Consider the following 24,404-nt stretch of genomic DNA (forward strand, 5'->3'; position numbering starts at 1 on the left):
ATGCCTTTTAACGGCTTCCTGTTTGAATTGTTGAAACTGTACACCAAAGAACAAAAGTGGAAATTAGAAACCGTTAAACTAACACGATTGCGTACGATTTATTATATATCATATTATATATATATATCGTTATTATATATCATTTTATAAATATAAAGAATTGCAGCAAGAAATACGCTTGCACAACGTTTAAACAATTTCTTACCTCTTATCTATTACAATATAACGTGAAAAAGTTAATTATTGTAGAAAAAAAGTTCTCACAACAATATTTTTAGTATCGTAGCAAAGATCTTGCGAGGATGATATCACTTTCCTTGTTTTTATGTCGAAAGTGGTGATTATGTAAAGAAGTAGCGAGTAAATATTAACTCTTCCAATAATTAACGCACCATCTTTTATTCAGATCATACACTTCCCTGGACATTTTAACTATTTCGCCTTATTGTTTGTCGATATCTTTTTATTTCTTTTTTCTTTATTTTATTTTTTTTTTTTGCTCATTAATGGTATATAACATTCAAATATTATATAATTAATTATATCCAAGTAAATTTAATATCATCTAAAAATATACAATTTTATTAGAAGATAAAAATTGTATAGAAATATATTTTATTAATATTTTATTTATATAATGTGATACACGTTTCTATGTTTAAGATATTAAAGAGTTTGATCATAGAAAGTAAATTATAAGTTATTAACTGGAACGATTCGAATAATTTTGCAACGCGCGATCATAGCAGAATTAAAAAGATTATCCACGGAGTTTTTTTAAATTACGCGCCATTCTATAATCAATCCGATACCGCCATATCGATCAATTAATTGACAAATCAATTAAACTAAAAATCTACAATGTTTCCTGTTTCAAAATCGAGATTCAATATACACATTGATTGCGGTATAATTTTATTTCGTAATTTAATTTAATCCTGCGATAGTCTATCGATAATTATCGGCCAATTAATTGCTACGATAAACTAATTAAACCAAGATCTATATTTCCTGTTTATATACATATATTTCCTATATTTATCAACGAAGAAATCAAGATTTCGATCGAGACTTGGAATAATAAGAGCCTACCTTGGATATATAATTTTAATTTATAATTTTATATATAATTCCGCAGCGGAACGAAAAGATACGAAAAGATCGCGATTATCAATTTTCTTTAAATCGCGAGCCATACCCACGATACTTAACGATAATTACCATGCATCGATCGTTAATTACAACCGAGAGACATATAAATCAATTAAACCTAGATCCATACCAAATGTTTCCTGTTTATCTGTTAAATAATCGAGATTCCATTGCAGATTTCGGTAAGCCGGTTAAATACCCTCGATCGAGACCCGTTACACGATCTTGCGTAATAAGTCCAGCGTTGGGTTGGAGCGATTACTAGAAGGAAGAAAGCGAGCGTGTTTGATGCAAATGTGGTCGAACCGTGGAAAAAAAGCGCGTCCCTGTTTTCTTCCACCGCAGACGTATCGCGCTCCGCGGAATGATCCGTAACTCTTTCGTAACGGGACGTCGTCGTTGGATCGTCGACGTGAAATAATCGCGAAACGGTGTACCCTTCTACGAGTTTACAATCGAAACTTTCTCCAAGGAAAATCGAGAGCGAGAGGATAAAAAATGGGGTAACTTTTAGATCGAATACACGTGGATCGATACGAGTCCCTTGAGGTTTGCCAGTTGTAAACGGTGTTGGTTAACGAGATCGAGATAACGGATTGTCGGAAGAGAAAATTTAAACCCGGTGTAAATTTCAATGGTTTTGCAATCGAGGCAAGATTTTCTAATACGTATAACATGACGAATCGAGAAGAACACGTGTCTAATTCAGAGCACGTGGATAATTTGTGTAGAAATTGGACGTTACGATTGAAATTTTCGTTGTACTAGATTCTATATCTATACATATAAGGCCGTATTTCTAAGTCTACTTAAAAGTTGGAGGGCGCGTTGAAGAATAAATTTAAATTCGATATAAAGTGTTCTGTCTGCAGTTCGAAGTTTTTGCCATTTTCTTCCTTCTTACCTGCTTCCATATGCTTTGAATAAAACGTATCGTACAACCTTGAAAAATAAATTTAAAATCGTGATAATCTTCATCCAAGAAAATAATTATTTACTTAGTACCAATTCACTTTTTTTATTATTCGATTCAAATCTATGAGTCAAGAAGAAAATCTTTTAATCTGGATTATCCGGTTAATCTGGATACCAACAAGTTTACGTTTAGGAAACCTCATGTAATGGAACGTACACACGATACACGCGTGTATATCACCGACAATGAGAACGTATCCTTATGAGAAAAAGATGAAGCATCGAACGCCGCGCCATATATCGCGCGTTACCCAAGTCTCTCACGGTCGGAGCCTAATATTTATTGCTTTAAGAACATCACACCGTGTTTTTGCTCCGCATTACGCGAAGAATTATATAAAGAAAGAGGGAAAGGGACTTTCGAACGGCGTAAGATTCGTAAGAAAATTTATTTTTCGAGGATCACAAAAATCGACAAACTTTAGCGATTCGTTCGGCAATTTAGTGATTTCGTCACTGGCAATAACTGTCGAAGATTGTAACCTATTCCTTTTGAAATCCAATCCAGTCCAGTCCAGACTTTGAGCGATATGATTGATAATGTAATAATGGTGAAAAAGAGTCGAATCGACTGTTATTAAAGTGTGTGAATCAAAGAAGGGAAAGAGAAGGGATTAATATTTAGGGATATGTTTTGTCGAAGTAATGGAAGAAGCTTTTGCCATTGTAAACGTGATTGATGTCCACGATATTGAGAAATTTATAGAACTCGTCGAATGACGAAATGTGAAAATCAGAATTACATTGAAACTTGGATTAAATGATTTTGATTATCTCTCGATAAACTGGATACGCTTTACACTTTCTAAAAGGAAAAATAATTATTAAACGATTAACAGAGATATAAAAGAAAGAACAAAGGGAGTACTTAGTATCGAAACACGTGGATATTAATCAGAATTATGCCAGTTAGGTAACCTCGAAGATAACAGTAATGGGAAGCATTGGCAAGACAATGCGAGCAGGCCTTGAACGCGTTTCAAAATGGAGTTACTATGTTTGTAAATCGTGTCATGAGACGAATGGTGGAGCGATTTGTACGAGAGTTTCTTCGAAACTGGCTAAAGTGTCCTTAAGAAAAATGAAATGATCAGGAATCAGGCGTGAAAACGAGAAAGAAGAAACACGAGATAGGATCAGCCATTCTCAGCCATTCCATAAGTAAATATATCTGAGATCAAGGCTCAATAATTTCAATATCATCAAGTATTATTACAATTTAAAATCTTTTTTTTTTTTTAAATTAGGATAAAATCTTTTGGACGAATACATTGCGCAAATTACAGCTATTTTAATAAACCATCGCTTGCAAACCTTTAGTGTTAGAAAGAAAACGGACAGCTAACAATCGACATCTCGAGGCCGTTTTCTACGAGTAAAAAGCAGGGAAAGAACGAGATACGGTTAATTGCATAACTTTTCGAGTATTACGTGGTCACAAACTTATAGTCATTAAATCGACTTTTCGCCAAGAGCATCTACAAAATGGTCACGAGCCATTATTTGGTCAGACTTTGAGAGGAGGAAACGTGTTACGTAAAGTGGCCGCCCGTGCCACTTTCTGTTGTGACTAGCTACATCGTAAATATTGTCACAATTATCAGCGTCATTATTAATCATGTTAATCTTTTTCTTAATTTTTTCCATCGATCGAATCTGTCAACATCGAATCTGTTGCGCAATACTGTCAAAATATTTTACATAAATGATACGAAAGAGAAAATGTGATTAAGAGTCATCGATTAACTAATCTACCTGGTAGCTTAATAATTTATGTAATTCTTGGGCGGTAGAATGTTTGGAATGAATTTTTCATTTAGAATTATTTCATTCAGAATGTGTATCACAAAAATAGTTTGCACTTTTGATTAGAGAGATTTGCGATAATTTTGTGGTTACGATCTTCATCACTTTTAAATCTTGAGATCCTGAATCTCCATTTATAATTCACTACGTAAAAACAAAAATCTTTTTCCGCATCGAATCGTGATAGACGATAATAATTCAAAAGAGGTTTTAAATTATTTCGTGGCTAATAATACGATTCTGTTTGAATTTAATCGCGTGAGAAGCACGAATAAGAAGGAAAGAAATTATGCTCGATTGCGCATAAAATAAAACTCTAAATTCTAATTTCTTGACGTCTTCATTTGTAGTTTTCTTCTCAAAAAAGAAAGAAAGAAAAGATAATTTAATTCTTAAGAAAAGAATTTCCTCCCTCGTTAAGAATTAAAAATAACTTTTTTCTTCTTTGGAATTAGCGTCCAATATTCGCAATTACAAAGAAATTTCGAACCGTCCGACATCCCTAAAGATTTTTACAACTAGTTTCGCGAAAAAAATATGAACTGGAAGTAAAACAACACGCGATGTATATCGCGGTGTATATAAATAAAACTTTCAAGAAATACGGAAATCGTGGAACAAGGATTACGTGCATAGACTACATGCATGAGATCAATCCGCACGAATGATTTATGAAAACGAAATAGATATATTTTCCAATTCAAGGAATCGGCGGATTAAAATCCGGTACACGCTATTGGAACGCTGATCCCGCATACGTGCAACGAACTTTGATCGATGTCGAAATAGATTTATCGGAATCGAGAAACGACGCCGTTAATTGACACATTAACGAACCGTTCTCCGATAGAATTTCAAATTATACATTTTTCCATAATTCAACGCCACTTTATCGGTCCAAGATATCTTTCTGGCTTTGTTAAAGTTTGTCAAAACTTTAATTTCTAAATAATGACTCACGAACTCGAGAAAGCCGCACGATACTCTTTTTTCATCCATCGACGAACGAATGAGGCTAGTTAAAAAGAGCTAGGGATTTTTTCATTTGTCCCCCAGTTCAAGGTTTTCATTTCTGTTTACAAATTATTCCAACTCGTTTCTCTCGCTTCTTCCTATTTAATGGTTCTTCTTCTATTTAATGGTAATTGCATTATGTTATTGAATTAAACCGCCACGATACACGAATTGCATAACGAATCATTGGTTCGTGGAGAAAGACAGATATTAATTGCAATATTGTGTCGGTAGAATGGATGGCGTCATTCGTGAACATTAATCGACTTTATCGCGCATAACGATCTGCGCATAATGTCATTCAAATGCGGATCGCGCGAATTTCTTTCTGGAAGAAAGAATATGCAACAAGGATGAAAGGACAAACAAGATGATACGCAAAAAACATGGAATCGACCGATATATCGAATCTAACCATTGTTTCATTAATATCCCGACATAAAGCGTTTCTTCATCTTCCAACAAATGTCTTGATTGAAAGTTACATTGACATTTCAAACTCCGCGATGAGGCTCTCTAACCAATTGTACTTAATGCCTGCATGATCGTCGGAAATTAATTTTGTCTCATTCATTTCCTTAATATTGGATTGCAGCTCTTTTATATACGAAATAAATAAATAAATAAATAAGAAGAAGGAGATACGAAGCTAACGTTACTAATGAATTCCCATGTAAAACGATCGTTTACATCCAACAATGGAGCCCAAGTAAGAAACAGGAAGGAGAGGCAAAGAAACGAGACGTGTAATTTATAGAGGTGAACTTTGATTTTCTCGCGCGTATCCATTTACGATGGATTACGAACGAAACAGTCGCAAGCTTACGTTTACCATTCCCTTCCTCTCGCTTTCGTTTCCCCTCTTTCTCTCCTCTTTCTTTAATTTTTTCCTTTCTTTTTTCTTTTTTTTTTTTTTTTCTATTACGAGATTGGGATCTCGTTACTCGGAAAAATGGGATCTTTTCCAAGAGTCTTCCAAGCCTGTCCAGTTGCCAGAAGAGTTTTATTCGATGGCTTGGCCGGCCTGATTTTTGTTTCTTATTAACTTTTCTATTACCGCGCAGTGTGAAGACGTTTATTGAATCTACTGTTCTATTACGCCATTCAAATAAATTGCTTATTTAACTGGACTAATAAAGAGAAAAGTAAATAATTTTGCAACAATCGTTTGCAGACGGAGTTGAAGACCAGGATTGTAAACGAGTGTTGCGAAGGCTATAAAATGATGTCATCCAATGATGAAGAGAGTACTATCGAGTGCGTGCCTTTTTGCGAAGAATGTCTAACAGGGATCTGCGTGTCGCCAAGTCAATGCCTGTGTTCTCCTGGTTATCAGGGTGATAACTGTAAATCTGGTGAGTACCAATTTTAGAATTTTCATTTCCTCCGTTATATTGATTTCTATAAAGATTTAATTTACAAATTTACCGTTTTTTTACTAATGATATTATTGTTTAGAAATCTCTGTCGTTAATTTTTTGTTAATTCGATAAAAAAAAAATTTATTCATCCGTGGTATTTAACAAAACATCACAACGGATATATTTCACGCTCGATGAAACAAGCCGACCTTCCATAATACGGTGTACGAACGAGTGGCGAATAATTTTCACCCACCGTTCGATTCTGAAATCGATATTCGACCGTGTTTTCCCGCTCTCTTTCCCGCTTTAACATCGCGTTCGTGTCGGAGTTTCTCGAGAAAACGGAAAAGTAACGATCAGGTGCACGCTCGTAATTGCGCCACTATTATCGTATAAAGAAAAAAAATGAGGAAAATACAAGCTTAATGGTTTTAATGGGTAATAACGGTACGATTTATAAAGCAATACATTCTATTTTATCCGCAGTATGTCCACGAGGCACATGGGGCATCCAGTGCAAGGAGAAATGCAATTGCACCGAGGACGTACCTTGCAATCCCGTAAGTGGACACTGCATCTGTCCGCCAGGATTGCGTGGACAAATGTAAGTTTTTCATCTGTAAATATAATACATCGTATCGTAGATCTCTCTCTCTTTGAGGCAACGCAATGAAATCTGGGTTAAAAGAACGATGTTGTTTTAATTAGATAATAATGCTTCTCGATAATTGCCGTTCCAATTACTGTTATTGCTCCAATTATTATTACGTTGTAAATGGCAATCATTTACACGATTAACGATTCTTAAAGAAATACATACAGAATTCTTGTGATTAAGGTGTAATTGGAATAACTTGAGATATACGAGAAATCCAAAAGTATCTTGTGATAGATAAAAAAATCGAGAATTCGAATTTTCGAGACAATTTTGAATGTAATTATGAATTGAAGGGATTCGACAAAATTCCTCTTGAAATACGATTAGAATTTTATATAATAAATTAATTATTTCAGGACTCCAAAATGCGACACTAGCGCCACGTAACCATTAACTACTAACACCCAATTAGAACAACAATTACTTTGTTACTTCTCAAATAAAATTAAATTATCGTTCCAACGATAATTTGATACTATTTAAAAAGAAAATTTCGAATTTAGTTCAAATGAAAAGTTCAGAAATAAATATCCACGCGTCGTGGAACGTGTTAAAAAAAGAAAGCTGCTTAGTTCGTTCAACAAGTTCCATTGATTTCCACGCGTCGTATTTATTCTTAAAATTGCATAAACACACGATTCAACCTGTTGATCGAAACTCGTCTAATAACCCATAATCGCTATTATACCGGCGACACGCATTTCCCTCGCGTGACATACGTAATAATTACCATTCTCAGATGCAATGAGTCGTGTCCTGGCGATCACTGGGGGCCGGGATGCGCGTTTCCATGCAACTGCAAGGATTCGAGGAACGGGTGTCATCCAGAAACGGGTCGATGCATCGACGATAACAAGATGGAGAACACGAGCCATCCTCGTGACAGGGACGAGGAAAACAGCGTGAATGCGAATTTCACGAGTTCCCATGTGGGCATCACAGATACATCGCGGATTTGGGATACCACGACGGAAGGTAAGAAAAAGAAAAGAATTAAGAGGATACGTGTAAAGGCGTGATATTTATTCGCGTGATGCAACTGTTGGTCGAAAGTCATGCGTCTGAATACATAATGCATCGCCGAGCAAACGTCCATTCCTTGAAATGAAAAGATGCCGAAAGACGTACGTGTAATTTACGCAATGAAAATTTTTATTATTTGATGATAATTGTTGGAAGATGATCACGAGATAGCCGCCACGACGGATAATCCTGGCAAAGCAACCTCGAAAGTACCTGAAAGCGCGAGCGTCTCGAGCACGGATCAGAGGAAAATTAGGACGCAGACTCGTGAGGATGGAAACTCGAGCACAGTGAAGCCTGTCATCGTTTGGGTTTCCATTCCGGAGCGGAGAAGGAACTTGGACAAAGGCCGAGGAGAATTCGCGGTTAAGAATCCGTTCGTGAGGCGCATGGATGACAATTTGCAAGACTTAGGTTCATCCAAGAACGATTACGTCAAAAATATTCACAAAGGTATATTAAATCTAAGTTTAAGAAAAATATCTCCGAACATAAAAACTAATTAAACGGATATTCCTTAATTTTTTTCAAAACTCGATTAATTATTATATCGGAGGAAAGAGTAGGGTATGAATGAGAGGAGATTGAAAAACGCTGATCTAACATTGAAAATGTTCGAGCAGACGTTCAATCAACTCCGATTCCCCTGGACATCGCCCTGATCGTGGTAGCCTCGATCGTATCGTTGGGTCTGACCTCGGTAGCGGTGGTCATGGTTCTCCACATGCGTTCCAAGCTTCTGGAAGCAGCTAGAATGTCGATCTACGAGGAAGCGAAGACAAAGAGTCAAGAGAATCCGAACGCGGCTAAAATCTCGTCGATAGTTACCGGTACTCTTCCTCGTGAGTATACACGATGCTCCTTTCTCGCCTCAGTGAAATCTGTCCTTGACCTCAATCTCGTACACGTAATACCATACCTCGATGTCCATCTTGAAATAAGACAGTCCAAGCGTGGATTATTCGTGGAAAATTAGAACGGTAACGGCATTTTCACTTTTTCTCGAAGGCCGCTTCTGATTTCTGATTTACGATATTGTAACGATGTAATTACATTGGAAAAACAATTACAAATCAATGTTTTTCGGAAAAAAAAAAAAAAATGGTAACAATTTTCAGAAACTCCAATTCGTTTGGTACCTCTGTTTGCCTCCACTCCAGAGACCAGAACGATACCAATAGATAACGATCCTAATTATGCTAATGGAGCAGCCACGATTGGTCTCAGATTATCCGGTAATTTGCATGGTAAGCGCATTCAGCGTGTTCATATTTTTGAAATTAATCATTTTTACAGATTCTTTTTTCTTTTACTTTTTTTTTTTCTTTTAAGATGATGAATTTTCTTCTCACCTATGATTTTCTTCTGGTATTTTTTTCAGGTTTCTTTCAGGAGGATCATTACGACCGGCCGCCAGCAACAAGGATACACTTGCAAAGCGAATTCGATGCTAATACTGAGCACGTCTACGATGAAATTCCCTTGCAATCGAGCCCTTTGAGCTCCCGTAGAAACGTCTGATCGAATAGCAAATCGTCCAACAAATAAGCTAGACTCGGTACGAAAGAAGCTCAACGCGTCTAGCTAATGATCATATTTCAATCGAGAAGTTTTTAATACACGCCGATATCGAGGGATTAAAAAACTTGACGAGTTTCAAGATTATAATCGTTTCAATTACAGAAAGATTTAATTAAATTACTGTTCCAATTAAAATTAGAAAAGACACGAGTTTATCAACTCATGGTCGTTGATTAAAAAAAAAAAAAACAAAAAAATACGAATGACCAAGAACTCGATTAACGAAGATTTGTGAAATATCTTCTCTCTCTCTCTCAAAAAAAAATCGAGCAAGACTATCGTATCAGCGTTTGCGTGCCATTGTTCAAGAGTCACGCTCGATTCCAGAGGCGGATGTGAGCGAGCCAGCTCGTCTATGAGGCGAGGAAAAATCTAACTGGACTGGTTTCCGACCTTACGCATGCTCGTCAAGTGTGCAAGGCTGAACGTGACTACAATCAGTCCTCGAACAGGCAGAAAAGTACCAACACCATTCCCAACACCGATTAAACTATTCGCATTCGGGGCGTGTATTTTTCCTCGAACTTGCGCGTCAAACAGCGACTATCCAACCTTCTGGACTCCACGTCTCAACCACGAGAAATATCGCAGGTTGGACAAAGTGTTTGAGCGTTTGACTGCTTATAATGATTTACTTGGAAATAGTAAGTGGAGAAAGCGAATATATTGAATTTCAACGCTGATAAATCTAGCGTTTAGTTCAGTTCACTCGTATTTGAACGCGTGTTGAAGATATACGAAATTATTTAATTTCTCGTTTATGGAAAGGAAACGTTTTGAGAGAAGTGAAACTCTCGAAAGCAATTTTTGAAAGTTTTATTTTCAAATGTATTTCGCATTTTAAAACAGCGTGTCGATATGTAAATATAAATAATAATTGAGGATAAATTATTATAGATAGGCTAATCATAGAAATAGATTTTTCTAACGATAGTTTTAACCGAGAAAGAGGAGTTGACTTAAGTAATACTGTATAATTTTTATCGAATGTAGATCGTATCATTTTTATATTTATTTGATTCTTATTAAAAGAAAAATTGAGTAAAAAATAGCTCGGTTAACAGGTTAAACGAGCCAAAGATTTCGAGTTTGAGACACCAAAGAGACACATAGCTTTAAGATTCAATGTTTTTAACCAACGCTTCGATACTATTTACGTCTTTATTTATAAATTGACATCACTTGTAATAATAGATTCGTTACGAATTTGTGTCATGCGTCTTAACATTCGAGGGGAAAAAAAAGAAAAGAAAAATTCAAATAGATAAGACGTAATTAAGATTTTGCGCAATTAAAATGTTTATATCAATTCGTCTATTTCGCCGATAATTCTTTGCTCCTCCACGATAAACAATAACAATAATCGTTATTCCGTATATATATATATAAACCGTCCTATTTTCGACGATTTTTGTTAAACTTGCCGAAATTTTTCTCGCTCCTCCACTCGTGAACCGTTTTCGAATTCGTTATCGTTATTCGCGAGTCAAAACGGCCAGTTTTATCGTACTTTGAAAACAGGACAGAGACAGCAAGCATCGTGCCATCCCGCTCTCTCGCTTTATCTCGTCCGTGCATTACGCTGCATCCTCTATGGAGCAACGGGTATCGATGGGTTACATAAATCGGTAATACGCGATATATTTTCGCTGATTGTTTGGCTAAAACTGTACTAGCTATAAGAAAAGAAAAAAAAAAACCATCCTCTCCAAATGTTAAACGATTAAAATCTTTATTTTCTCGAGCAACGTTTCGATCCATGGAAACGTTTCCGTAATCAAAGTAAAATATATATATATATATCAATTTCTACGAATTAATTGAATGAAATGAAAGTCCGGAAATGTTATCGTGTTTGAACGCAATAAAAAAAAAAATGGGAGAGTTATCGAGTTGATACGCGATTGAAATTTAATTCCATTATCTTCTCTCGAGAATCTGAATGAGACGGAGGGAAGGAGAGAGGGATACAGCGAAAAATTGTCCGTACGTTGGTGTGTTACTTGTACTAATAATCGCTTCCATGGAAAGAAGAGCTACGTAATCGAACGAAAAAAAAAGACGGTGACCCCGCCGCGGTTAATGTTATCGGAAGAGAGATGTAATCCTGCGCGCATGGAAAATAAGAAACCAGTAAATCACCGATACTCGTGCATTCAACATGTCGAAAATGTTGCACGCCTGCTTTTATATTATTTCGGCGCTGTTGATATCCGATACCTTGGCGATCGAAGGTGTGAAAGGTGGCCGTCACCGTGCCCAATATGATCGATCCCAGGTCGCCGTGAACAGCACGATGGCGCAAGGACTTTGCTACAAGAGAATACGGTGAATATACGGAAAATTTCGAAAATTGGGATGTTGTTTCTTCCAAACGGATGCGAATTCATCGTCTTTTTTTTCCTTTTCAGTTATCAAGATGCTGTCAAATTGAACGCCACAGGTCAGTTCCTTCATAACACTCTTCCAATGACTTCTCAGGAAGGCACGGTAAATACATTATATGATTTATACATATATCGTACTATTATTGAGACAAGGATGCAGAATATAATTCGATAGATCTTAATTACTTACGTGCGAGCGTGATAAGAAAAATAATTTCTCATCTCTTTTCCATTTTTTCTTTCTCTTGTTAACAGAAAGGTGGATGGATAACGATTTTGGATTGTTGCGACGGCTACGAGCGCAACCTTAGCTCCGGTGCCTGCGACCCGATCTGCACCGAGGGATGCCTGGGCGGAAATTGCACAGGGCCGAACGTGTGCAGCTGTTCGCCAGGATGGGTCGCTCAGAAGGGTGTTTGCGGGCCTTACTGCGAGCAAGCTTGCCAGAAGTACGCCTACTGCTTCTCGCCGAACGTGTGCGCTTGCATGTTGGGCTACGAGGAGGTGAACGGCGAGTGTAAGCCCATCTGCCCTCATGGATGCGTGAACGGCGAATGCGTGGCGCCCTACGTGTGCAAATGCGGAGCCGGATACCAACTCGAGCCAGGGATGGAGGGAACGAACGCTAAATGCGTGCCGGTGTGCGAGAACGGTTGCCGCAACGGAGAATGCACGGCTCCTGGGGTGTGCACTTGTCGCGAAGGGTAAATCGACGGCGCAATCGATGATCCACGCTCGAGATGAATTTCTTCCTGATGCATGATCCGTGTTTACTCTTTCTTTCAGATTCGTCAATCCTCCAAATGACCCCGAATACTGCGCCCCCGATTGTCCCGCGGGCTGCGTCAATGGCAAATGCATCGCCCCCGGCGTTTGCCAATGCGAGCCGAATCACGTTCTCAACGGAAGCAACGCATGCGTCCCGGAGTGCCCTCGAGGTTGCGTTAACGGCGAATGCGTCTCGCCCGGGGTCTGCAAGTGCGAGCCAGGCTTCGCCCTCGATCCCGTCAACAAATGCGTGCCGGAATGCCGTGGAGGTTGCGCCAACGGCGAATGCGTCTCGCCCGGGGTCTGCAAGTGCAACCCAGGCTTCGCCCTCGACCCCGTCTCGAACAAGTGCGCGCCGGAATGCCCCCTGGGCTGCGTGAGCGGGGACTGCGTTGCGCCCGGTGCCTGCGCCTGCAAGCCAGGTTACACCGTAGACGCGAGCAAAAGCTGCGTGCCAAGATGTTCCCGAGGTTGCGCGAACGGGAAATGCGTTGAGCCGGACTTTTGCGATTGCAATCCGGGCTACACTCTGGACGCCAACAACAACTGCGTGCCGGATTGTCCCCAAGGATGCACGAACGGCGAATGCGTTGCCCCCGGAGTGTGCAACTGCGACGTCGGCTACTCGCGCGATCCAAGCGGCGGATGCGCGAAGAAGGCGGGGGTCGGTGCGGCCACGGATTGTCAATTGGACTGCGGCCCGAACGCGCACTGCGTCGGCCCCAACCAGTGCACCTGCGATCTGGGATTCAAGNGATCCGGACACCAAGAGGTGCGTCCCGTTCTCCAACTCGTTCCAGTGCAGGAACGGGTGCGGCGCTCATGGGCTCTGCGTCGGCCCCGACATGTGCATCTGCGATTACGGGATGGCCGTCGATCCTGTGACGGGCAGGTGCCCGGAATCGAGAAGTCAGACGGCAAATTCGAATCGAGATCGGGCCGAATGCCAGCACGGCTGCGGGCCGAACGGTGTCTGCGTTGGCCCCGATCGTTGCGCTTGCGACCAGGGATTCGTGCTCGATTCCAACACCGGTAAATGTGTCTCCTCGTCGGGAGAGCCTTTCTGCGAGTTCCCGTGTCTGAACGGGGAGTGCACCGGTTTGAATCAATGCACGTGTAAGCGCGGTTACGTTATCAGCCCCTCGGATGTGACGAGGTCGAGATGCGTGCCCGTGTGCCTGGGTGGATGTCACAATGGCGTCTGCACGGCCCCCAACCTGTGCATCTGTAACCCTGGTTTCGCGAAAGAGACTGGAGTCAAGGGCAGACAAAGATGCGTCCCCGCTTATTGAGTTGATAACGATACTATTATTTTCTTCCTCTCTACTTTTTTTTCTTCTTCTTCTTCTTCGTTGTACGGCTCCTTATCGGAGCACGAGTAAGATATATGCATCGTACGATTGCGAATAACGTATGCGCGTGCCATAATTGATGTATAAGGGAAAATTCGAAACGGTTGTTGGATCACAGCTTTGATCGTAGCGTCCTTTTTATCTTTGTACACGTACACGATTGTGATTGGTAAATAAAGAGAGCATATACTTATTACGGAAACAGCGCGATGCGCGTATTATTTTAAGAATTCCCAGTGATTATTAGGGAAGCGATATCGCTGGACATCCTGTTTTGTTTCTATCATGTCGCAGGACACGATTATACGCGTCATATGACACCATGGCGCCAGTGAATACTGAGAAACGGCTCGACATGCATCTCGCATTTCTCCAAGTTGTACTTTTTCTCCCCGTTATTTTCAAAGTAACCGGGACGATACTCTTCCCAGACAAGAGCCAAGGTATTTGTACGCAAAGAGTCAGGTATGTTGTCGGATAAATTGATCCATTTTGCCCGAAGAAAATCGATCGATCGAATCTCTTCTCGTAGTTTCATAGCGACGCGAGACGTCCCGTACAAGCAGTCGTACAGAGTCAGTAAATGGGGGATTTTCTACGAGACAAAATATCGTTGGAATTACCGCAAGGAGGTAAAAATTCTCTTCGTTGGTAAAATTTTCCAACCGCGAGAATGAGGCAAAATCGATTCGATTGAATTTTTCTCTACGCAGTATTATAGCACCTACCGCATCGACGTCCACTGCTGCGAGGGATACGTACTTAAGGAAAATGTTTGCGTACCTGTTTGCACCCCATCTTGCCTGAATAGCCAATGCCTGCCGAATAATTATTGCGAATGCAACCAAGGATACGTGAAACACACGGAGAACGAATGTTTGCCGTATTGCAAGAATTGTGTCAACGGAAAATGCGTGGCGCCAGGCGTATGCCAATGCGATTTCGGGTATCAAATGGACAAGAACAATATCTGCAAGCCAGTGTGTACCGAAAACTGCGAAAAGCAACACGCTTATTGCTCCTCGCCGGGCACGTGCACCTGCTATATCGGTTATCAGAGAATTAACCATGTATGTATTGTAGAATATTGATTCTACGTTAGTTACAAATGCACTTTAACAGAAATTACAATTTAAACAACGTGACGCAGAAGTAAATTAAACAAGTTCGTTGAGAGAGAGAGAATTTCGTAGTTGCGTATAATGTGTGCCATTATTACAAAGAATAAATTAGTTATACTTTTTATATATTTTTTTCTTCGTGGAATTAAATTTTAGTTACTTTTGTTATAATAATACGTAATTGACAATTCACAATTATTGCCTCTCAACGTGTTAGCAGCACGATAGATATATCAACATTGGTTTAAATACGTCAGGGTGTTAATATATTCGAAACGAGAACTCTTCTGACTTCGTCAATTACTCGTAACAATTAACAATAAATTTAAGAGACGAGACACTCGATCGTTCGAAACATTTTAGCAATATTAATCACAATTTCATTAATACGAATATATCAGTTTCTGTCGAAAAATTCTTCGGGCAAATTTCTTATTCTTTTTCTCATTTCTTTCAATTTGAACGATTCCAACAGCAATGCGAGCCAATCTGCGTGTTGAAATGCGTGAACGGGAAATGTACGAAGCCTGGCATATGCACTTGTCACAACGGTTACATACAACAGGATTACACGAAGCAACACGTTTGCGTCCCACACTGCGAGCAATCTTGCGAGCCGTACGGAAAATGCACTGCCCCTAATATCTGCACTTGTTACAAGGGTTATCGTCTCGTTAACGGGAGCCAGAAGGTAAGTACGCTTTTCAATAAACCGTGAAACCTGGAAGATTAAAATTCGAGTCCTTCCTTGTGAATATTTCGTAAAAAAAGAATACTTGAAACACTCACCGAGAGATCCAATTTCGATTCGAGAAAGAAAATTTTTATTTTCTAAATCTCTTTATTCTTCCTCATCGATCAAAGTGCAAGCCTATCTGCGAGCGAACTTGCGTGAACGGATACTGCAGCGCGCCGGAGGTATGCAGCTGCGATCCAGGCTACGAACACTCCACGACCAACCTCACCACGACCATCTGCCGGCCCATCTGCGAGCACGAGTGCATAAACGGGTATTGCAGTGCCCCGAATACCTGCGAATGCAACCCGGGCTATCGATTTTTAAAAGGCGCGTCCGATCTCTGCGAACCGTTCTGCGAACGGCCTTGCAACAACGGCCGCTGCACCGCTCCCAACCAGTGCACCTGCGACGATGGCCACCACCCAAACCCGAACGATCCCTTCACTTGCGACCCGACCTGCAACCAGGGATGCCGCTTCGGAACTTGCACCGCGCCTGGCACGTGTACTTGCTACGATGGATACTCGGCAAAAAACGCGACGGTGTGCGAGCCCGTGTGCGACAAAGGCTGCGTGAACGGGTATTGCGACGCTCCAGGGGTCTGTAGCTGCGATCCCGGCTACGAATTATCCGAACACGATTACCACGTGTGTGCACCGGTGTGCAAACAAACCTGCGTGAACGGATACTGCAGCAAGCCGAACAAATGCGAGTGTCAAACGGGCTATCAACCGCTAAACAATAACACCGATATTTGCGAGCCCATCTGCGAACCGAATTGCATCAACGGGCGTTGCATTCGTCCGCACGAGTGCAAGGGCGCTGTCGGTTATCGATCGTTGGAAGTCGGCTCGAATATTTGCCAACCTGTTTGCGAAGGGCGTTGGGTGAACGGATACTGCAGCGCGCTTAATGAATGCACTTGCGCCGAAGGTTACGGCCCACCCGAGGGCAATGGTAGCGGACTTTGCGAGCCGATTTGCGCGCCGACCTCCGAGCCGAATTGCCCCAATGGATATTCCATTCGCCCGTCCGAATGCAAGTGTGATGTCGGTTATCGATCGTTGGAAGTCGGCTCGAATATTTGCCAACCTGTTTGCGAAGGGCGTTGGGTGAACGGATACTGCAGCGCGCTTAATGAATGCACTTGCGCCGAAGGTTACGGCCCACCCGAGGGCAATGGTAGCGGACTTTGCGAGCCGATTTGCGCGCCGACCTCCGAGCCGAATTGCCCCAATGGATATTCCATTCGCCCGTCCGAATGCAAGTGTGATGTCGGTTATCGATCGTTGGAAGTCGGCTCGAATATTTGCCAACCTGTTTGCGAAGGGCGTTGGGTGAACGGATACTGCAGCGCGCTTAATGAATGCACTTGCGCCGAAGGTTACGGCCCACCCGAGGGCAATGGTAGCGGACTTTGCGAGCCGATTTGCGCGCCGACCTCCGAGCCGAATTGCCCCAATGGATATTCCATTCGCCCGTCCGAATGCAAGTGTGATGTCGGTTATCGATCGTTGGAAGTCGGCTCGAATATTTGCCAACCTGTTTGCGAAGGGCGTTGGGTGAACGGATACTGCAGCGCGCTTAATGAATGCACTTGCGCCGAAGGTTACGGCCCACCCGAGGGCAATGGTAGCGGACTTTGCGAGCCGATTTGCGCGCCGACCTCCGAGCCGAATTGCCCCAATGGATATTCCATTCGCCCGTCCGAATGCAAGTGTGATGTCGGTTATCGATCGTTGGAAGTCGGCTCGAATATTTGCCAACCTGTTTGCGAAGGGCGTTGGGTGAACGGATACTGCAGCGCGCCGGATGAATGCACTTGCGACGAAGGTTACGGTCCATCCGAGGGCAATGGTAGCAAGGTTTGCGAGCCGATTTGCGAGCCGAATTGCACCAATGGATATTGCATTCGTCCGCACGAATGCNGGCAATGGTAGCAAGGTTTGCGAGCCGATCTGCGAGCCTAATTGCACCAATGGATATTGCATTCGTCCGCACGAATGCAAGTGTGATGTAGGTTATCGATTGTTAGAAATCGGCTCGAATATTTGTCAACCTGTTTGCGAACAGCCTTGCGTAAACGGATACTGCAGCGCGCCGGATGAATGCACTTGCTACGAAGGTTACGGTCCATCCGAGGGCAATGGTAGCAAGGTTTGCGAGCCCGTGTGCGAGCAATCGTGCGGTGAGAATGGGATCTGCGTTGCGCCCGACACGTGCGAATGCGAGCTGGGTTACAAGCGGGCGACGGACTGGAACGAGACTTTATCCAACGTTTGCGAGCCCGTGTGCGAATTCGACTGCGGAAACGGTACCTGCGCGTCCCCGAACGCGTGCACCTGTTACGCGGGCTACGCGAAAAGGGACGGGCAAGCTCGGTGCGATCTCGCGTTGTGCGAGTCTTGCGACAACGGAACGTGCGCGAGACCCGGGGTGTGCGAGTGCGACCAAGGTTTCGTCGAAGCGAGACGAGGGAATGGAACCGTCTGCGAGCCGTATTGCGAGAATTGCTCGAATGGAAGCTGCGTGGCACCTGGCGACTGCCTGTGCAACGTCGGCTTCGTGAAGGAGGATAACGGCGAGTGCGTTCTCGCGTGTCGAGACAACTGCAACGATCGTGGGATCTGTGATATCGAGAACAGAACTTGCGATTGTTTCTACGGGTGGGATGGGACGCATTGCGAGGAGCCAAGATTTTGCGTGTTCGTGATGGAGAATGGGATAGAACGGTTGAACGTGTAAATATCGAAGTATTTAAATATTTTGTTGATCCATGCTGGGATGCGGTTTTCTCGAATTTATTTATTTATTTTCTTTTCAGATGGAACATAGAGTACGATGCCAACGATACGATTGATTACGTGTTCGCGAACAGTCCATCGTGTTATCACGATTGTTTGAAGAACGAAACCTTGTGCAATGGAAAATATAGGAAGGATGGCATGGGGAACGATACGATCGCCTGTCTGATCGGTATATACGAACGAGTATAAAGAAATTCGATTCGAGTAGTAAATTCTCGATACGCTGCTCACGATTATATCTATCTGTTTTTATAGATTCTAATTGCAGTCGAGTCTACGCGTTGCTCTCGAATCAAGTAATGATAGGTGGGATCGCTATGGGTACCGCTATGGTTATAATCGGTAGCGCCATCGTGATCTATTCGCTGACGCGAAACGTGAGAAAGAGGAAATTTTCTCTAGGTAATTGATTAGATTACACGTAATAAACGTAGCTATGGAATTTTATAAATTTTATAAAATGCAGATAATACGCCAACATCGATGCAGATGCAGAATCGAGCCGAGGAGAACAACAGTTGAAAGACGAGTTCTCGTTCATCACACGTTTGTAATTTATAGATTAAATTATTGTAATCAATAAAAAAAATTGTACAAAAGAGAAAAAAAAAAAAAGAGTAGCTGTATTGAATAATACTTGTCACTTCCGGATTCGATCTAATCGACGAATGCAAATTTTCTTTCGAATAGAATACGATAATATGCTATGATATCGCAAGCATCCTGTCTCGTATCGATAACGCTGGAATACAAGCTGGAATGAGACAGATAATTGATATAATGTAAACTCGTAAGCGTATCAGTTGCAGTTACTGAATCGCTTGTGCTAAAGGACGGATTGAAAATATGAGATGCCTAGGCTGCGTCGTCTTTTTGAACCTCGTCACGACGGCATTATTTCTGACCGGTGAAGATGGATCGTTGTGCACCGTGCAAATCAGGTATTTATTGCACGTGCTATAAACTTATGTGATATGCGTTTGACGCGTGTACAAATTACGAGCGATAATTTTTCAGTCGCATGGAATCAAGATACGTGCCCTACACGGAAACGTACAAGGTCAGGAAATGGGGTCTCTTCCATCAAACGAAGACTCGAACCAATTACAGGATCGATGTAAGAGAGAGGAGATCGTGAACGTTAGAAACCAAAGAAACAGAATGACGCAATTTTTATGTTTGAAGGAATTTTATAATTTTTATTTAAAAAAAAATCTTAATGTTACGAAGATCTTTGCACGAGTAATGATAAATAATTCTATTCTATAGAATAGAATAATTCTGATTTTAACGAAAATTTAAATGCGTGTAAAAAAATTACGTATAAAATATTTCTTTTATCGACGAGAAATACCTTTTAGGGATCGAAATCAATCGGCAAAAATTTCACTTCTTTACATATACTTTAACTTTGAACGATGCTACTTTACGTTTATATTCTAATTTTCGCGAGAATGTCTTCATTTTCAGATTGCGTTACTTTCCAGTCGTCTCTCGTCAATATTATTCACGCGAATTATTCTCGATTTCCAGCAAGCCCGCGTATGGCATTATCAGACGAGATGTTGCAACGGTTACGAGGATCGAGGTGACGTTTGTGAACCGATATGCAACCCCGAATGCGTGAACGGAAGGTGCACGAGACCAAACTCGTGCGAATGCGACAACGGATATTCGCCTATTGGACAAACGCAACACGCGTGCAAGCCCCTGTGCGAGAGCAATTGCACGAACGGCTTTTGCGCGAGACCGAATCAATGCTCGTGCAACGCCGGCTACGAATTGACCGAAGACAAATTATACTGTCTGCCGGTTTGCGCGCAAAATTGTGCGAAATACAACGCGCGCTGCACGGAACCGAACCGCTGTACCTGCAATTTGGGTTATCGACAGAGCGACACCGATACCGACTTACCATCGTGCACGCCGATCTGCGAAATACCGTGCATGAATGGAAAATGCACCAAGCCGAACGTTTGCACGTGCAACCACGGTTACGTGATGGAAAAAGATATCGAGCCGTGCGCTTGCAAGCCCAAGTGCGAGCGAATTTGCCTGCATGGGGCATGTACGGCGCCTAACGTATGTACCTGCGACTCAGGTTACCAGTTAAACGAGAACGGGGAATGCGAGCCGAACTGTACCGAACCGTGCGTGAATGGAAAATGCACCAAGCCGAGCGTTTGCACGTGCAACCACGGTTACGTGATGGAAAAAGATATCGAGCCGTGCGCTTGCAAGCCCAAGTGCGAGCGAATTTGCCTGCATGGGGCATGTACGGCGCCTAACGTATGTACCTGCGACTCAGGTTACCAGTTAAACGAGAACGGGGAATGCGAGCCGAACTGTACCGAACCGTGCGTGAATGGAAAATGCACCAAGCCGAGCGTTTGCACGTGCAACCACGGTTACGTGATGGAAAAAGATATCGAGCCGTGCGCTTGCAAGCCCAAGTGCGAGCGAATTTGCCTGCATGGGGCATGTACGGCGCCTAACGTATGTACCTGCGACTCAGGTTACCAGTTAAACGAGAACGGGGAATGCGAGCCGAACTGTACCGAACCGTGCGTGATGGGTACTTGTATCGCACCGGATGTTTGCAGCTGTAACTCTGGATACGGGTTACCGGATGATTCCAGGTACGTGTGCGAAGCGGTGTGCGAGAAAGCTTGCGTGAACGGGACGTGTACGGCGCCCGACATGTGCACGTGTCACGATGGCTACAGAACGACAGGAGACGACACGATGAAGCACGTGTGCGAGCCAGTTTGCGAGCTTCCTTGCGAGCCTCGCGGCCATTGCGCAGCGCCCAACACTTGCAACTGCATCCAAGGATATCGGATGATCGATATGACCGCGAAGGAGAACGAAGTGAGCGCAAACGATTTTTTTTTCTTTTTTTTTTTACACGTTGGTTTCTAAATATTAATAATGATTAAATTGATTCGTTTGAACGCAGGTACTCGACACGATCGTCTCGGCCTGTGAACCTGTTTGCGATCAAAATTGCGCGAACGGCACATGCACAGAGCCCAATGTTTGCACTTGCAACGACGGGTTCACGAAGGGTGCGGACGATCTCTGCGAACCCGTCTGCGTGTCCTGTCGCAACGGTTTCTGCGTAGCGCCGAATGTGTGCCAATGTTGGGAAGGTTTCGTCCGCACGGAAGAATACGGCTGTGCGCCATCTTGCGAGAAGGGGTGCGAAAACGGGGAGTGCGTGGCTCCGAACGAGTGCGTATGCCACGAGGGTTTCGAGTCGAGTGGAAATAACAGTGATAGTACGTGCGTGGAACGCGTGCCCACGTGCACGAAGGTTTGCAAAGGCTATAGTGTCTGCGTGGAGGACGAGACGTGCGAATGTTCTTACGGATGGACGGGGTCGGAATGCGACCAATCCACCCTCTGTATCTTGGTAATGAATCCCGACGATGAAAATCTCATTGGGTGAGTATGTCGTATCGGCGTACGCTCGAAGGAAACTCGGACTTTTGAAAGAAGATTATTATTACAGAATCACGATTCGTAACGATACGAATAACACGCTAACGAATGCTAAACGTTACGCGCCGCTCTGCTATCGATGTAACGGGACGACGAACAACGAGAGTTACTGTTTCGCCATCGACGACTCATTGATTGGCTGTTTCGTCGAGACAGGTATGCATTTCGAGCGAATCGATTTTACACGAAAGATTTCGACGTCGAGACGTTATGTTTATTAATATTCTGATCCTCTTCTATTCCAGTAGAATCTTCTTGCTATCGTGGTGAAACGGATGCAGCGTTCAAGATGCAGAGCGGAATGTTAGGAGCGATCATAGTTTTAATAATGGCGGTCGTGACGATAGCGTGTTTCGTGATTTATAGGCATCGAAGAAAAAAGATGCGTTTAGGTATATTAAAGCACAATCGAGCGATAGTCATGGGAAAATTTGTAAAATTGTAAAAACGATAAGATGCGTATGCGAGAAAGATCGTGGAGGACCGGAACTCGGGACGAGATAAAACGTGTCGCCACATTTCCGTTTTTTGTTGTCGCGAGCTGGAAAAATCGAGTAAAAATATCTCTCGTTTAATTTTTTTTTACGCAGTTTGTGTAATCGATAATGAATCACGGGCGTCGTTCGCGATTTTCCTTCGCGACTTTTCTGCGGAATAGATTATAACGAAACGCGTTTTTTCTTTTTTTTTCAGCCATCGTGCAGAACGTATTACAAGAAGCAATGGTAAACGAGTATTTGATTTCGGAACGAGACGATGATTCTTCGCATTAATTTACATTTACGAACGATAAATTAACGAACAATAAATTAGAATGAAATATTTCTATCCACATTGGAACGAGACTTTTATCCTTTTATATTGAATTTTTTTAAGGCTAATGAAATGCGCACGATTAACACGCGTACATATATCCATGTAACAAAACATTATGACGAGCATTCTATTAATTTTGATGGAATTTATTTATATTTAGCAAAGATGTTTTTCTTTTTTTATTTTTTTATATTATGTAAAATTAATATAATATAAATGAGTTCCTATTCAAATGGAAATAGTAAAACGTATATTCCATCAATCGTAGTATTATTTTACAGAGACATCGAACGGAGCCAAATGATTTCTGTCAATGCACCTTCTTTCATAATCGTCATCGAATACATTTCGATCAAAAGTTATAAGTTCTTAATTATCGAGCTATATACATATATACATATATACATATAAGTAGACTGTGGATTGTACAATTTTTCAAATATCATCGATTATACATTTCCATACAAACAATACACATAATGGATAAACATCCGCACTCTACTTACAATATAAATTTATTCCGTCCAATTTAAACCTCGATTTAACTCATAAGCTCGACAAACGTATAACCTTTATAACCGACCAACATTTTCACATATTCAACATTTCTATTTTTCATTTCGATCCCGGAATCAACCCCCTAAAAGGTCATCAAACATTAACACACCCCCGATCGTATCCGTATCGATCTAAATCCTTCGATCCTACGACCAATCTCTCCACGAAACTCTACTCCACCTCACGAGCACGCACCACGAGAAATCACCACTATCACTGGAAGGGGGGTGCGCACGATCGTGCACGTAAAATTGGGATCGTTTCAAGGTAGGCGGTTGGAAAGGTAACAAACCAATAATACTTCAACCCCCTGACCGGAGATTGGGCGATGGCGGAGCGAGCAGCCCTGATCTCGATCGACGCGGCGCGCAGGGAGGGGGGAGGAAGGGGGGAACGGGTGGCATCGCGCAGCGGCAGTGGTGGTGGTGGCGGTGGTGGTCGACCGGCTGGCGGAAGGAAGGCGTCAGTGAACGGGGGAGCACGGAACCGAGAGAACACCGCGGTGGTGTCGTCCTCCGGAGTTGAAAGAAGACAAGAATCGTCGAGGTTGTGCGCGTGTGTGTGCGTGCGTGCGTGCGTGCTTGTGTGTTTGCGCGTCGCTAAGACTCAGTTCGCCTCGTTCGCGTCCTCGTTCGCGCGCAAAAGAAAGAGAAAGAGGGGAAAAAAAGAAAAAGAAAAGAGAGAAAGGATCGCGGTAGGGGTAGGTCGTTGAAAAGGGTGGTCGAGGAGAAGGCTGGTTTCGATCGTGGTGTTTCCGTTCTTTTTTTTTTTTTTTTTTT

The 24,404-nt window shown here is 42.3% G+C and overlaps 2 protein-coding genes across 2 annotated transcripts in view; both read left to right on the top strand.

Moving 5' to 3' along the window:
• LOC102679504 overlaps positions 1-9,848 on the top strand; it is a 15,787-nt gene extending 5,939 nt beyond the window's left edge. Inside the window, exons 5-11 of the mRNA XM_006620300.2 lie at positions 6,122-6,302; positions 6,798-6,915; positions 7,709-7,944; positions 8,149-8,445; positions 8,616-8,834; positions 9,111-9,239; positions 9,374-9,848. Coding sequence (XP_006620363.1) covers positions 6,122-6,302; positions 6,798-6,915; positions 7,709-7,944; positions 8,149-8,445; positions 8,616-8,834; positions 9,111-9,239; positions 9,374-9,513 — 1,320 coding nt within the window. The 3' untranslated portion in view covers positions 9,514-9,848. The remainder of the gene's footprint in view (positions 1-6,121; positions 6,303-6,797; positions 6,916-7,708; positions 7,945-8,148; positions 8,446-8,615; positions 8,835-9,110; positions 9,240-9,373) is intronic.
• A 1,725-nt stretch (positions 9,849-11,573) lies between these two features.
• Positions 11,574-23,088, top strand: LOC102679633 (fibrillin-1-like). The gene is made up of 19 exons (XM_031512677.1): positions 11,574-11,901; positions 11,985-12,063; positions 12,216-12,664; positions 12,747-13,760; positions 14,375-14,523; positions 14,759-15,150; positions 15,677-15,890; positions 16,061-17,805; positions 17,885-18,681; positions 18,765-18,916; positions 19,003-19,149; positions 19,214-19,266; positions 19,564-19,688; positions 19,765-19,864; positions 20,281-21,633; positions 21,704-22,194; positions 22,262-22,407; positions 22,497-22,643; positions 22,945-23,088. The coding sequence occupies exons 1-19, from the start codon at positions 11,735-11,737 to the stop codon at positions 23,022-23,024; spliced, it is 7,800 nt and encodes a 2,599-aa protein (XP_031368537.1). The 5' UTR covers positions 11,574-11,734; the 3' UTR covers positions 23,025-23,088.
• The last annotated feature ends 1,316 nt before the right edge of the window (positions 23,089-24,404 follow it).

The sequence above is a fragment of the Apis dorsata genome, unplaced genomic scaffold, assembly GCF_000469605.1.
Source record: "Apis dorsata unplaced genomic scaffold, Apis dorsata 1.3 scaffold_499, whole genome shotgun sequence".
Classification (NCBI taxonomy): Eukaryota; Metazoa; Arthropoda; class Insecta; order Hymenoptera; family Apidae; genus Apis; species Apis dorsata.